At 40.7% G+C, this 17074-nt stretch overlaps 1 protein-coding gene across 4 annotated transcripts in view; it reads right to left on the bottom strand.

Annotated features, from left to right (window-relative positions):
* The window catches only part of DIP2A (DIP2 acetate--CoA ligase A), a 104049-nt gene that overhangs the window by 34519 nt on the left and 52456 nt on the right, over window positions 1-17074 (bottom strand). For all 4 annotated transcript variants that reach the window (XM_090272484.1, XM_090272492.1, XM_090272501.1 and 1 more), the window contains 9 exons: window positions 11619-11738; window positions 9376-9573; window positions 7429-7520; window positions 5159-5269; window positions 3633-3756; window positions 3265-3374; window positions 2720-2822; window positions 1170-1234; window positions 826-919 (listed from right to left, as the gene is read on the bottom strand). In XM_090272484.1, coding sequence (XP_090128610.1) covers window positions 826-919; window positions 1170-1234; window positions 2720-2822; window positions 3265-3374; window positions 3633-3756; window positions 5159-5269; window positions 7429-7520; window positions 9376-9573; window positions 11619-11738 — 1017 coding nt within the window. The remainder of the gene's footprint in view (window positions 1-825; window positions 920-1169; window positions 1235-2719; window positions 2823-3264; window positions 3375-3632; window positions 3757-5158; window positions 5270-7428; window positions 7521-9375; window positions 9574-11618; window positions 11739-17074) is intronic.

Raw genomic sequence — 17074 nt, 5'->3', positions numbered from 1 at the left:
CCAGGACGAGTCTGTGTGAACAAAGACTGTAGTAGGCCCAGGCCTGGGGGTTAATGAAGGTGCCTAGAGCTCCGTCAGAGCAGAGCCACAGAGATACCTGGATTGTGGGGGTCACTGACTGAAGGTGAAGGGAGGGGCGAGGCCCCACCGACAGCCCCACTGCTCGTGGGTCGCTTTGCGTGAAAAAACAGCTTTGCCACTGGTGGCTTGACAAGCCCTAACTTCAAAGTAAAGCCATTTCACATACTAAGAATTGATGTGATTGTAAGGAAAACTCCAAGAGAATAAAATTAGGAGCCTATGGTCCTTGCAGAGAAGGGCTGTCACTGAACAAGTCTCTGTCCAGGGTGGCCAGGCCTTGCACACACAGGCCACGACAGCCCATAGCCAGCACTGGCTAGTCAGGACCACCAAAGACGAGTATAAGACCTGGTCATAGTGCACACTGCACAGCAGGGCTCCTTACCACCCCACATCTGCAACTCTGCATGCCGGATTTATTTTTTTCTTAATCACCAAATATTAATTCAAAAAGACTTCTTTAATGAAGGATGAATAAAGAAATGATGCTGGCCCTGGCTGCTGTGGCTCAGTGGATTGAGTGTTGGCCTGCAAACCAAGTGTCGCTGGTTCGATTCCTAGCCAGGGCACGTGCCTGGGTTGCACGCCAAGCCCCCATTTGAAGGTGCGTGATGTTTCCCTCTCTTTCTCTCTCCCTTCCCCTTGCTCTGAAAATAAATAAAATCTAAAATAATAATAATAATAATAAAAGCCAGTTAATAGAATATATATTTTAAAAAAAAGAAATGATGCTAATTCCCTTACCTTTATACAAACACACTTTCTGAATCCAGGAGAGTGGGTTCACCTTCATCAGCGCATACGGGATGCTGATCACGTGCATCTTGTTCACGACGCTCTGTGGAAGACACGAGTGCTCAGGACAGGCTTCCCTCCATGTGCAGACGGCAGAGCACTAAGCCGTGCCGGAAGCAGAAAGGGTAGTATAAGTGCTCACAACACTATTTCAGTTCAGCTATACTGGTCACGTGAATCAGCAGAACTAAGGGTTAATAACCTTTATACAGTAGGGTTTGATGTCACATATTGATATGAAACATTAGAAATCCCTCATTCCAACAATTAGATCATTTAGCATCAACACTCACTGTTAACACTCCATGCCAGAGACCAGCATCCCTTTTGAAATCCAGCACATTTGTTAGTGTTTCAGCTGAAAGTGGACAAAGACGGGAAAACCACTGAGTGAACCTCTTCACAAGTCCCGTGCACTTTTGGAGAAACTGAGATGCACGCATCATCGACACAGAACAGTTTTAGGAAACACACAGCATTTCCAAATACCATGCATTAGTTAGCCAATGACCCTGGTCATCTATTCAAATGACTAAAAAAACATAAAAATAGGTCATACAATTTTGGATTGCAACCGACAACTATGCTGATCACCAATGTGAAAACAAAGGAACAGTCTCCAGTTGAGAGGCTGAGTGAGGCTGTCACACGTCAGTTATACTGTGGATGAAGACTGTCATGGGTGCTCTTACTTCTCAACTGTACACCCAGTTCCCCACTTCTCACACTCAAGGCCCTTATCCTGCAACTTCGAGAAAAGTCACATGATGCTCATGTCACTTCCCTTCAAAAAAGTACACTTTCTCTCTTGCCCATTTTCTCTTCCAGGGAGTATGACTGGTAGGGAGCAGGAGCAGGCAGGAGCCCTCAGGCTTTCCAGCACAGCCCTGTACTCTGAGTGCTTGGCTGTGTCCTCTGAGGAACCTGGCTCCAGACCTCGCACTGGGCAGGGGACAGAGCCTGGAGCTAGAAGCAAATCTGGTCCCTCGCGGAAGGCCACAGCAAGCCCTAGTGCACCACACAGGAGAAGAATCCCTGGTGAATACGGGGAGTTGGGTTCACTGCTGCGTCCTGAATAAGCATGCTGTACAAGCTCCCTGATCGGCCAGGGAGCCCATTACAGGCGACATATATAAGGTCAGCACTGGGTCTGAAGAAGAAAACCATGGGACACGATTCACAGGTCTAAGTTTTAAAAAATTATTCAGGCCCTTGAACATATCTAAAATCCTCTTCTAATTCTCTGCTGAAGTCTTCAGCTGTGCCCTCTACCACGGCCGTTGCATTTAAACATGCATATCTTAGATATTTAGACACAGCACACAATTTACTTTTTAGTTCTGTTCATGTATTATAATACAAAGAAAACTACCATGTATGTGTTTTTGGAATAATAGTTCTCCAAGTTAAGTATCTAATATTTAACAGTACATGTGGAGCTACCAAGAGAGAACCTATGACCATAAGATTCCATCTGCATATTTTATGCAGGACAGCTCAACCCCGAACCACAGGCATATAAAACAGCAAACAGAAAAGTGTGTCCCAATAAAACAGTTTTCCATTTCTTTTAAATGTAAAATGCACTGCCCCTCAGCTCTGTTGCAGGTTGAACCAGCGCACTTGGCATTGATGAACTGGTGGGAAACAGAATTCACACTCCATCAAATCAACATCCATGTGAGTTTACTGAAAAGGACCCACTCATCCAGTGCAAGCAGAGCCCTGAGCATGTCGCACCTGGGACGACCTGAATTAGAGGGTGGGTCCTGCACAGGGCTGGACCGACACCCTCAGCGACAGGTCCCATCACACTTGGAAGAGCCATCACACTTGGCCTTACCTTCCGAGTAGCCACACGCCTGGGTCAGAGCCCGGCACTGCGCCAGCAGGGACGCGTGGGACACTGTGATCCCCACTGTGCTGCCTTCTTTGCTGGTTTTATACTGAAAGATTTCAAGGAAAAAAAAATCCATTAGGTGATGTTTCTGGAGGCCACGGCAGAGAGAATGGAGGCTGACGGATGTCAGAGAGAAGAAGCTGTTGGCTGCCTCTCCTTCATTAACCAGCCTTCAGACTGGAGAGTGCTCTACGCCCTGACCCTTGAGGTGACACCCTCAGATGAAGTCAGGACTCATTCTGGGCAGGTGCATGCGGGCTTCCTCATAACTGTCCACACGCCAAGCCAGGGCAGCCAGTGAGGGGGGATTAGGTAAAAGGAAAACTGAAAGGCTCTGAGGAAGCTTCCACACGACACTTCGCTGAGGTGGAGATAAAACATGAGCTTTAGCCTGTGAACTACAAACCTCAGCAGCTCATACTCATGTGAAAACAAGACCTAACCCACGGAGCCTGAATACTGCACTCTGTGCCAGAAGAGGTCACCACCTCAATGTAGGCGGTCCTGGATCCTTCCTCTTGGGCCGACGGGTGCCAGTCCTTGGGGGGCTTAGTCAGATGCTTCCCATCGATCACCAGCCAGGTGAGGGGGGGCCAACCTGTGAGGGGCAGCCAGGGACACAACACAGGTGAGTGTCAGAGGAACAGATGTATCAGTCTCATTTAATTCTTACTCAATTCATCTTAAACAGCAGAGGTCTAGACCCTGAACCAGGTAAAAAGCAAGATTCACCAAGGCCTCAAAGACTTCACCTTTACTGAAGATTCCTCAGCCTCTGCAAGCTTAACTGCTAGGAAAGTACTAGAGGACACAGTTTACCAGAGAACGCCAACTCCCCTTGCCCTCAGGGGCCCACCTTTGAAAGCTGCCACCTCTCCAGTCTGTGCCTTGGGTAGGCCTTTCTGACAAGCGTCCGTGGTCAGGGCCAGGGCAACGCCACAGCTGCCCAGCAGAAACCCGATCTGCTGGCTGCCAGCATCCTGCACAAGACAGAGTGAGGCGGGAGTGAGGCAGCACAGGGCCTTTACTACGCAGGACCATGCACAGAAAGTGCAGCATTTCCCCGTCCCTCGTAAAACTTCTAAACGACTCAATTCTATATACCAGCCGTTTCCAACTGGTGTGCTGCAAGAGTTCTAAAACACGCAGTCCCTGACAATTCAGTCAGGGGCACTGACCTCTCTGCCCTTAGATTGTCAAATGAGAAGATGATAACAGCGAACACAACAGCCATCCAGTGTGAATGAATCAAAATTATACCTATTTTTTTTGTCAGATCAGCAAAAAACATATTTTTTGGTGTGCTGGAGAATTTTAGTAATTTATATGTGCCATGAGATGAAAAAGGCTGAAAACTGCTGCTCTATATTGTATTTTCATGAAAATAAAATACAACTAATTTTTAATTTAAAATATATATATTTTTGCAGTGAAATATAAAGTTCAGATGATGAACTAATTTCTCCAAGTTTTCTTTTTTTTTTGCAAATGACAGCAGCATTTTAAGAAACTCCAAAAATAATTTAATTTCCACTTGATTTGTGTTTGAAATTTATAGGTTAATCTGCGGAGGCCTGACCTTAACAATACTATTTCCACACAGGAATGCACATTTCCTCTTGGGTCATTTTTTATATATGTCCCTCTGTGAAATGTTATTAGTTTCTTCTTATAAATTTGACAAATCTTAGTTTTTCTCTAAGAATCCCTGTACTCAATTATCTGTCATCATGTATTATCTGTTGAAATGTACTGAGTTTATTTGCAAACTTCACTTTTGAGATTCTTGAATATTTGTTGCTGACAATCTTCACATTAGTAACTGCCTGAATACTGGGTTATAATAGAAAACTCGATTTTCTAAAATATATGCCCAGTCTACTCCTAAAATAATTTTTTCAATAGTCAGGTTAATGAACTTTACAAGTAAAATGTTAACAGCTGCCTAGACCGTCCGATGCCCTAGAGTAATCCTCTATCAGTAACAAAAACTGCCTGCTATGGAAGCAAACAGAAACGCAAGAACATTTCCATCCCATACATTCAAAATTATCACTGAGAAGTGAGCTGTAATACATCACTATAACGATTTATCCTCCCAAAATGAAACTTACTATCAATAAACATGTTTTTGAAAGAAAGTTTAACAAATTCTATTTGTCAGAGGAAAAAATGCTGTTTCAAACGGGCGATATAATAGCTCAGTCACAGCTGTTCTAAGTGCCCCTTCTCACCAACAAGTTACATTAAAAAAAGAGCACTTGTAAACAAAATTACATCTACTGACCACTCCCTAGAATGAAGAAGTAAAGCACCCCAGAACTGATTTGTCCGCTTTATAAGAAAACCTCACGGAACCTGAACCGGGGCCATGTTTGCTACCTTTCTTGTTAATGGCACTTCTATGGGGACAGGAACCAGCTCTGCCAGGAGACACCCATAAAACGCAACCATGAACATCACAGGGTCACTGTTCGGAAACACCAGCGCCACCTACAGCAGCACAAAGAACAACCATGGAATCAACTGGAGAATGACTCCATCATCTCAACTTTTAACGAGTATCTGTGATTAGACGGAATTGAGACATTTAGGTTATTTTATAATCTTGGTATATTATTGACATACAGGAGGATAAATCTGCCACCCATCTCTGATAATCAACTCATTATGATCCTGTCAGTCTTTTTATAACTCTAGCAAATCAAGAAAGTAACCTGGAATTCTTTGTCCTTGCAAGAACTTTCTTCAAGAAAAATACATTAGTGATTCTTATATTCATTTTAAACCACAACATAAATCAGGGATTCTTTCAGACTCAATTTAAAGCACAACACATCATAGAGTAGCATTCTTCATACTGCGCACTTTCACGGCCAGGTGTACATCTCCTTTCTTTCTGATGGTGACAGCTACCAGCACTCCTACTGGCTTTACTCTTTACATGTGCACTGGCTAATGTGCTCTAAAATACCCCACCACATATGGAAATATCTATCAATAGTATTTTTCAAATAACCAACCAGTCAGGTGAACTCAGAAGTTTCAGCAGCTGCAGACCAGCCCCACTCCCATCCAGGATCCATTGTCCTCCTAATCCTGCCTGCACTGCCCCTGGTTTGCTGCTAGCAGTGACCCGGGGACTGCCTGGTGGCTTTCCTGTTTGAATCCCCACTCACTCATTGGGCTGAAGTGCATCCTCTAAGAACTTCCCAAGAAACAACCTATGACCATGAGTCCCAAGAAAGACTGCTTGGGAGTCCAATATTTTTTGAGTCCTGTGTGTCTGAAAACAGTTACTCCAGCCTTACATTTGTTGGATCTTTAGAAATAGAACCGTAGGTTAAAATCGGAATCCCTCTGAACTTCTGAAGTGTCACGCTGATCTCCTCCAGTATGACTGCTGACCGCCTGCATACATCCTGCTTTCCCCTACAGGCTCTGTACCCTGACCTTGTGCAGCAACGTAGTTATGTGCTGATGTGCATTTTGTGGGGCTACTGTGTTCACTGTAGGTCCTTTCACTTTAAAGCATATGCTCTTCAGCTCCAAAACACACTCTTACATTATTATTATCACTGAAAATGTTCTACTCTCCTCCTTTCTCTTTCTGGAACTGCTGTTAGTCAGATGTTGGGCCTTCTTGATCAATTCTAAGTTTTGCACTTTTTCCTTCCATCTCTTGATCTTTCCTACTAGCTTATTTTTCTTGATTTATTTTTTTCATCATAGACTTTAGGAGTATTAATACTAATTTTCTGAACATCTGTTTTCTGTATCTAACTTTCCTTCAAGTTTCTTCTTCCTTCCTACCCCCCTTCCCTTTTCCTTTTTCTTTCATTTCTTTGCCCTGAAACTCTGTCAGTTTGTCAACTTATAGTTTCATTTGTTGAGTGATGTGACCCTAAGCAACTTTTTTCACTAGGGGAGTTCACTGGTATATTGATTTTCACCATGTTCTCCGGTTTTCCATCCTGGACCTTCCAGTATACCGGGGTGCCTCAAGTCTGATTCACTTTCCGAGAGTAATGCTGTCCAACAGAACTTTCTTCAAAAATGAAAATATTCTATTTATAGCTATTGATATGGTAGCCACATATGCCTACTGAGCCCTTGAAACATGGCTCACGAGACTAGGAACTAAATTTTTCATTTTATTTAATTTTGATTAATTTAAATAGCCTCATGTGGCTACTGGGGCAGGGTGGGACAAGAAACTAAGCTGCTAGCCTCCTTTGCATTCTATCTGGGCAGGTAGGTACGAGGGAGTGGCCTGGCCGCATGGAATAGGGAAGGAGGTGAATATAGAGCACACACAATTTCCAAGTAAGGTCATTTCCTCCTAAAACTTAAGCTTTGAAAATTTAACGTTTATTCATATACGATATTAATATTTTGATTAAAATCAATATATATAAAGTCAAAGAGAAAAGAAGTTGAAGAATCAGTGGATAAGCAATCAGAATAAAAACAACAATCATTTTGTCTAGTTCATCACAAACTTCGCATATTTAATATTTTTTTCATGCTGACTCTAAATCCCTTGTATTAACGTTTTACGTCTAATCAGCTGATAAAACATGATTTGAATGCAACAGATTTTTAGAGTCTGTTTTTGCTCACTCCAATAAAGTTACATTCTAGTTACTTACTCTGTCTCCAGGTTTAAGTAGTGGTTCATTCTTACTAGTCAGTTTATTAAGAAGAGTATAAGCTAGTTTTAAACTCCGACTCCAAAGTTTGCCTAAAATAAAATAAAAGTACTCAGCAATGTGAAACTTAAACCAATAATTAACATTTTAATGTGACAATTATAATGTACCATTACCCAATTACTGAAAATTCAGGGAGTTTCCAAGCGATAACTATTTTTCACAATGCTGTAATGAACTTCACAGTTTTCTCTTAAAGACAACTTATAGATTTGTTTCTTAACACTAAAATAATACAGGATTTTATTATAAAAAATTTAGAATATATAAAAGCCAGCAGAAAAAATTAACATTCTTTGTTATGTATGTGTATCTGTCACACACACACACACACACACACATATGCACACACAAACATATACACATATGGAATTTTTTTTAAGAAATGAGATTCATACTCCACGCTGCTTTTTTCAATCAACACTGCATTGTGAATGCAACCCCTTATAATTCACATAACCTTTACAATAATTCATGAAGTGGGTCATAGCTTCGTCTCCACTTTTCACTCAAGACAAGGTAGTCAGGGAGATGTCAGTAACTGCCCAGACCCACCGGCTGTTAGAGTGGTACATCTAGACCTTCAGGATGCAGCCCCCAGCCCCGTGAGATCCTGCCCAACACACTTCCTCTCCTGGCACACAGTCTCTATATTCAGCACCCAGTACTAGTGAACGCTCAGCAAAGAAGAGCTTCATTGAGGAAGATGACAGGAAGAGATAAAGGAAAAGTAAAGAGGACTGTAGGTGTCTGGGGAGGTAGACAGAGGCAGGGGTGATAATGGGGTAGGAAGACGAAAAAGCCGCAGTCCATCCCCAATACCTGAAGCAGCCTAATGTGTATCCTATGAAGTATACCTAACAGGTAACAACACTAATGTCCTAATTCAGCCCCTCTCACATTTCTGTGACACAACCACATGCCCTCTGAGCTAACATGCCCTCTGAGCTACCATGCCCTCTGAATAAATGCTCAAATTTCATTGCAAATAATATGAAACCCAGGTGCAACGCTGTGAAATAAGTGTATTGTAGGTTCAGAGAAATTAATGAGAAAAAAATATTCAATTCAAAACATTGTTTTTCCTCTTAAGTGGTCAATTCAATACGTTAATAATTATAATACACAGATTTCCAAACTGGATCCAGCTATAATATTAAAAAAATGTGTTGTGACCAAGTTATTTTTATCCCCAGAATGTAGAAGTTTAACAGAAAATCAACATAATTTGCCACATTAACAAAATAAAGGTGAAAAAAACAATTTAACAATCATTCAAGATTTTAAAAGTCCTTCTCAGGTTCAGAATGAAAGAAAACTTCCTTAACATAATTTTTAAAGGCCATCTTTAAAATTCCTATCAGAGACATCATAATTAATGGGCAGATACCGAAAGCTTCCCCTCTGAAAGCAGAAGCCAGTCAATAACATCTGCCTTTCTCCTGCAAGTCTTAGCCAGTACAACTGTGGGGGTGGGGAGGTAAAACAAATAGGAACAAATGAAACTGCTGTCACCATCTGCAGATGACACGACTGTGTGCATTGTGAACAGAAATCAGCAAAGCTTCCACATATAACAACAATATACAAACACTGTTTGATTTCTATATACCAGTAATAAATAATAAATAAAAAATTTAAATAACACTATTAAGAATAAGATTAAAATAAACATGCCCAATATCTAAGAATAAGTGTCACAAAAACACACAAAGCCTCCCCAAAGAAGGCTATAAAACATTACTGGTAGAGTGGAAAGGATTTGAACGGAAGGATATATTATATCCATGTGCTGGAAGACTCAATAATGGAAAGGTGTTACTAACTCCTCAAACTATTCAAAGCAATGGTAACCAAAATCTCAAAAGGTATGTCTGTGGCACTTGCCGTAAGTGAGGGTGTAGATGGCCTTCCCAGTTGTGTCCAAGGCGGTCAGACAGGGGGCTTTGGGCTGCATTGTGCCCCACCGCTGCAGGGCAGCCAGCAGTGACGGGGGCCAGGAAATGCCCACGGCCAGAGGTTCTCCTTTCAGCACTACCATCTGGCTTCCCTCAGGCTTTGGCTGATTTGGATCTGGTTGCTGAACTGTAAGCAAAATTGAATTTTAAAATCAACATTTTATAGTATCATGCACACATACCATTTTTAAGCATTTACATTTTATAACACTGTTCTTTAAAAATACCAATTATAAAAAGGTTACAATATTTTGTTTAGCTTTTTTTATCATTATAAAATTCATAGACCTACTGACCAAAGGATAGCTGGAGATCCAATCATGGATAGTGAGAGATCCTGATAACCATAACCCCACACAGCAATCCCCAGGGCGGCAGCAGAGACAGCCAGGCTTTCACGGGGAATGGCCAACCCTGACACACCTGAGAAGCAGCACTAGTCCCCACTTATAAAGGATGAAAGGGAACAGAATCGCCACTTCACTTTGGGCATTCAAAACAATCATCATCATGCTGAAAGAAAAAAAATAGTCTATCTATATTTTCAGTGAATATGTAACCATAACTTGCCCAAGTGTAAGAAAGATTGCCCTAAAAAGCACTCATATGACTGAACTCTGAATTTGAAAGGCATTATCTGATTATAAAAGGGAAATAATACCCTAAAATCAGTGTCTAATCCTCAAGCATGAAGGAGACACCCAGAGCTGGTCCTCTGTGGGGCAGTGACAATGCACTGAAGAGGTGTGAGGACAGGCTGGCCATGTACCCCGGTGGCCTATACATTCACACACTTGTAGCTTGCGTTGGGCTTTATTTCTGCTCCTTATATATAAGTTTATACTTCTATTTCTTGGTAATTTTTAAAAAATCTATATTCTTTCTCCTAAATACATGAGGTATGTCTGGAAAAAGTCCAGCCATTGTTAATATAACAAGAACAGTTTGCACAACATCGATGTAACCTGGCGGCCAATGAGTGTGGACTGGCATGCACATGCGTGAACAATGACTTCAATGTAGCAGTCAGTAGGGGCAGTAGATGCCTTGGAGTGAGCATATGTCCTGTGTGGCTGTTGCATTCAAAATGACTAAGTGGATCAATGAATCTGCATCAAATTCTGTGTTAAGCTTGAACATTCCTCCACGGAAACTATTCCGATGAGTCAGAAGGCCGCAGCCGTGGGCAACTGGTGACTGGCAGCTTCATCAAGACAACGCGCCTGCTCACGCATCACGTCTCATGCAGTTTTTGGATGAAACAGCGAATCACCCAGGTGACTCAGCTCCCCTCCAGCCCAGATGTGGTGCCCTGCCACTTATGGCTTTTTCCAAAACTAAAATCATCTTTGAAAGAGAAGAGACTTCAAATTGTTGATGCCATTAAGGAAAATACAACGGGGTAGCTGAATGCAATTGGGAGAACTATGTGAAGTTCCAAAGTGCCTACTTTGAAGAGGACTGAAGTGTCACTGTCCTACATACAATGTGTCTTGTATCTTGTATCTTCTTCGGCAAATGCCGCTACTTTTCATAGTACATGGCTGGGTATTTTCTGGACATACCTCATCTCTCTCACTCACAAATAAGAGGCTAAAATTCTGAAAAGGGGCCAAAACTATGCTAAAGATGTAATGCTTTAAAACTATGGGAAGAGGAATATTTCGGACTTAAAGTTAGAATAAAAATTTAAATAGGCCCTGGCCAGGTAGTTCAGTTGACTGGAGCATCGTCCTGATAAATCAAGGTTGTGGTTTCAATCTCTGGTCAGGGTACTTACAAGAAACAACCAATGAATGCATCAACACATAGAGGAACAAATCAATGTTTCACTCTCTCTCTCTCAAATCAATAAATTAAAAAAATATTTAATACTCTAAGTAAAATGAAACTTTAAAAGTACTCTTATAAAAGTACTAACCACTGGACCATAGGCACCGAGAAACGTTAAGTATCTTAACTAGGAGCAATGACTTTCTACCTCTTCAAATAAAAGCCAGCAGTCACATGTGATGCTGAATTCACCATCACACAGGGTGACCAAAGAGGCTGCCAACAGAGACAATACCACTCTATGGTGTTATTACATCATGGCAATAACCCACGGAGGATGTACATCTGCCTGCATCTCCAGATGTAATGGCCACCCTGTTCACACATGTTCGTGCTCACCTTCCAACAGCTCCTCAACATCATCCACAAAGAACTCCTTCAGCGGAGGGCGCTTCGGCCTCTTCAGGGTGTTCAGAAGTTGCTGGATTTTGGAGGACACTCTGCTGTTCACAGGGACACCTGTCACAGGAAGAGGAGCGCTAAGGCTAGAAGATGACACATCCTCTGGAGAACAGGGTATAGAAATGAGGTCAGTGACCAATACATGAATAAAAAGTGTGGGCCCCATCAGACAGCCATTTTGGAATTTATTAATTTATTAACAAATACTTACTGAATGCTTTTTAGGAATTAGAACTTGTTCTAAGCTAGTGGTTTTCAAATTGGTCCAGGGACCCCTGTGGTGCCTGAGATTCTTTCAGGGGGTTCATGAAGTCAAACTACAGTTGACCCTTGAACAACACAGGTTTGAATTGTGTGAGTCCACTTAAACACAGATTTTTAAAAAAGATACCTGCACTGTTTTTGATCTGTATTAGGAGCCTGTGGATGTGGAGAGCTGACCACATGCACTGATCTATGCCATTTTCTACAGGGAACTTGAGTACTGCAGATTTTGGTTCTGTGGAAGGTCCTGGAACCAATCCCCTACAGGTACCAAGGGACAACCACATTTTTAGGGAGTCAAAGTTATGCAATGATTTTCAACTGTGCAGCACCTGTGTTGTTCACAGGACAACTGTCCTTCCTGAGTCGTATTAGGGTGCCATTTCCCCTTTCATTCTCCTCCTGTCATAAGAGCACAGTGGAGTTTCTCAGAGGTTACACATCATGTCACAGCAGAACAGACTGATGGGGACGAGACACAGAATCCTCAGACCAACTGGCAACAATAGAAAATGAGCCCATTCTTCCCCCTAAATTTTCGCTTTACTGTACAAATTTTTTTCATAAATATGAGTATTTATGTTAAGCTATCATTAGTTTATTATTTTTTTAATAAATATTTTTAAAAATATTTAATTTATAATATGGTAAATATCAAGAGCTACAATCACATAAACTAAAAGCTCTTTGGTGTCCTCAATAACTAAGCAATGCTATTCTCAATAACTAAGCAATGCTAAAAAAACAGACAAATAAGAGTCTGCCCTCAAACAGCCCACCATCTGCTGGATAAAAACAAGCAAAACCCTGTACCCCTGCAAATAAACAAGAACACCTGACATGGCACTGAGTACACTAAGGAGAACCGACGAGGAAAGACGGCTGAGAGCAGGAGAGAGCAGGGCCCGAGCCCCAGCACACCCCACCAACGAGTATGGAAGCTGCCAGTGCATGTCTGTCTACAGCATGTGCCCTCCTCCAACACTGCAGCCAGACTCGACCCAAGAAATGTATTTACTTGTCATGTCTCTTTAGTGTCCTCTAATCTGGAATATTTCTTTGTCCTTTATAACACTGACATTTTGAAAGAGTACAGTTCTTCCTTTTTCTTAAGTAGAACATACCTCAATTTGGGTCTTATGAGGTTTTCCATGATTCAATTCAAGTGCTGTATTCCTGGCTGAAATACTACGTGATATCACATTCAGATACATGGGACACCTGCCTACCTTCACGGAGAGGCTGACTTCATCACCCAAAGTGCGTCTCGACTCCTCCACTACATTGCTACTGTTGTTTCTTGCGCAGAAGACATTTAAAGAACACACGAATATCCTGACCCTCACTGAACTTTTTCCCTGCATTTGACAGTCATACATCATTTTTGCCAGAAGGAATTTTTACCGCAATGGTTGCAAAGTTATTGTCCAACTTTAGCGCTCCGTTTACACTGAGTACCTGGCATCCTATCTGTCTGCCATCTATCATCTGTGTCTACCCTCTATCTATCTATCTATCTATCTATCTATCTATCATCTATCTATCATCTGTCTATCTACAACATTATCAGAAAGAACTCATAGATGGCTATTTTCTCAATTGTTATAGACCATCATGTCTCTATGTGATGCACCAACTGTCCCAGATTTAGCCAATGGGACTCTGTGCAAGTTGATTTGTGACATGCCCCATCATTTTTTAAAAAGATTTTATTTATTTTTAGAGAGAGCGGAAGGGAGTTAGAAAGAGAGGGAGAGAAACATTAATGTGTGGTTGCCTCTCACATGCCCCCAGCTGAGGACCTGGCCCACAGCGCAGGCTTGTGACCAGACTGGGAATGGAACAAGCAACCCTTCGGTTCGCAGGCTGGTGCTCAATCCACTGAGCCACACCAGCCAGGGTGCCCCACCAGTTTTTAGCACTTCCTTACATTCCATCAGGAAATTTTCGGTCACTTATACTCCCCTCCCCTGCCCTGAAATCACACATTTCCCCAGCAGCCCTGGCTGTCCTCTGTGGGAAGGGAGTGAAGACCAGTATCTGGTCACCAGGTGTGCTCAGTGCTACTGCAGTGCCCTTGCTTCTTTCAACAGACAGAGCTAAAAAGTACACTATATACACACATTCGTGTATTCATATACACACACACACAGCAACAAGGACAATACGCACGTGTATACAGACAAGTGTAAACTGACACAGACTCGTATCTTAGAAGTCACAAGTCCAGGCCAATAACTCCAACCCCAATCTTCCCCACAGGGTTCTCTCTTGCCTTTTACAACTTATATCTGAATGTCCCTCTTCCACAATGAGAACTTGGCCCCCAACAACATCAACACCTTTGCTCAACAGTATCAAGTACGTAGAATAATTTTCAAATTGCTTCATTCACAGCACTACAAGAACAACCTACTAACAAAAGTTCAGGGTTTGTGTGCTGTGCTTCCAACCCAACCTCGTCCACGGCGGAGGTTGTACCATCCAATACTGTGTTCACAATCTACCTGTATTAGCTCTTTCCACATCATCCCTTTGGGTGTAGCTATGGTATTTCTTGGAAATACAGTCGTGTTTATTTTCACTTGATTTCGGTTTTAGGATTTTCCCCCCTCTTCCCATACTTTGTTTTGAATATGCAGAACATTAACAAACTTCTAAATATCAAAACCATAGTCACATATCACTGAACAACGAGGATCCACTCTGAGAAATGTATAATCAGATGACTTCATTGTGCAAACATAACAGTGCGTTACATGCACCTACATGGTACAGCCTATAATCTATAAAAGAAAAACCATATGTGAGTCTGACAGGTCAAAAAAAACCATCTAACAAAGATTATGATAAAAATTTTCAGGAAATTAGGAAAAAAGAGAACTTCCTCAATCTGATTACAAGCATCTATAAAAAACCCACAGCTAACATCATAATTAAAAATAGAAGAATAAATACTTCCTCCAACAATTAAAAATATGGCAAGTATGCCCCCTCTCAACATTTCTAACTGACAAAACTGTAAGTCCTGGACACTGCAATAAAGCCAGAATTATTAATGTTCCTACAGGCAAACAATTTGGAAAGAAAACTGTGTTTGTAGACAATATAACCATGTATGCACGTAGAAAATCTTACGGAATCTACCAAAAAAGTTACTGTAACTAATATAAGGGCCATATAAAAAAAAAAGAATTAACTGTATTTTTATAGACTAAAAACAAACAATTGAAAAAATATTTAAATACCATTAACATTATCATAAAGAATGTGACATATTTTGAGATAATTTTAACAAAATATGTGCAGCATCTGTGCACTGAAAGCTATAAAACAGTGCTAAAATTTTTTAGTAAAAGTTAAATAAATTTAAAAAATACAGAGTATTCATCAACTGAAGTACACAATAGTTACTATGCCAATTCTTTCTAAATTATCTAGAGAGTCAATGAAATACCAATCAAAATCTGGCAGGAATTTTGGTAAAAATTAACAAGCTAATTTTAAAATATATTAACAATGCAAAAGAAATGAAATAGTCAAGGCAAAATTTAAATTGAAAAGCAGGGTTGAAGACAAGCTACATGATTTCAGATTTATTACAAAACCACAGTAATGATGACAATGTGCTACCGGTATAAGGATGAACAAACACAGCAACTGAACAGCACAGGGAGCGCAGAAGTAGACTCCCCTCAGATATGATCTACTGATTTTCATTCAAGGTGCCAAAGAGAATTGGTGGGGACAGAATGGCCTTGATAATAAGTGATGCCGGAACAACTGGATATCCATGCACAAAAAAATGAAGTTTGAGTCATTTCTTGCACTTATGCTAAAATTAACTCAAATGGATCATACACCTAAAGGTAAAACCTAAAACTATAAAATTCTAAGTAGAAAATATAAGAGAAAACCTTTATGACCTTGAGTTAGGAAAACATGTTTTAGGACACAAAAGTAAGGTCCATAAAAGAAAAATTTGGTAAACTGGACAGCATCAAAAATTTAGTCTACTCCTTGAAAGGCACAGCTAAGAGAATGAAAACACAAGCCACAGACTGGGAAAAAATACAAATTATAAGCCTGATTAAAAAAAAAGACTTGTATCCACAATACATAAAGAACTCTCCTATTTTACTAAGACAATAATCAACACATCAAAAAAATAAACAAAGGTTTGAAGAGGCTCTTTTGAAAAGAGATACAGATGGCAAATAAGCACGTGAGAAGATGCTCAACACCACCAATGACCAGGGAGATGCAACTTCAAACTACAAGACACCTTTACACACCTATTCATGGTTAAAATTTAAAAACCAACAATATCAACTGCTGGCAAGGATGTGGAGGAACCGGAACTCTAACCACTAATGGTGGGAATGGGAAATGGTGCAGACACTCAGGGAATCGGTCTGCAATTCCTAAAGAGTTAAACACACGCCTCCTACACAACCCAGCCATTCCACTCCTGGGCACTGACCCAAAAGGAATGAAAGCACACAACCACACAACAACATGAATAAGCAGCTCTATTTGGAACAGCCGAAAACTAGGGGAAAAAATACATTGATAGGTAGATAAACAAACTGCTGCGCATCCACAGAACAAAATCTACTTCTCCATAAAAGGATAATCTAATGATACTGCAACATGAAACTAAAAGTAAGTATGTAGAGTGGTAGAACCCAGACAATAAAGAGTAAATACTGTATGATTATTGATATAAATTTCTAGAAAATGCAAACTAACTACAGTGTCAAGTAAATCAGTAGTTGCCTGAGGGGAAGCCAAAAAAGGCAGCAGAAGGGCTGAAAAAGGGGCGTGAAGAAATTTTATGAGAAACAGATGTGTTCACTGTCTTGATTGTATGAATGATTTCATGGGTATACACATATCTTAAAACTTATAAAAATTGAGCACTTTAAATATGTATTATTGATTACATGTCAATTGTATCTCAGCTCAGTTCTAGTTTTTTTTTTAATATAAAGAGTAATAAATAAAAATTTATCTAATCAACAGACAGGCTGCTTCATGTTGACTCAATATTTTCCTTTTGCATTTGGACAAGGAACTAAAACTTTGACAAAATATGACCTACTGCTTAGAAGAATCAAAATACACCT

The sequence above is a fragment of the Furipterus horrens genome, unplaced genomic scaffold (assembly GCF_987537825.1).
Source record: "Furipterus horrens unplaced genomic scaffold, mFurHor1.1.pri manual_scaffold_1, whole genome shotgun sequence".
NCBI classification, from domain to species: Eukaryota; Metazoa; Chordata; class Mammalia; order Chiroptera; family Furipteridae; genus Furipterus; species Furipterus horrens.
This window is presented reverse-complemented; position numbering and strand designations above follow the sequence as displayed.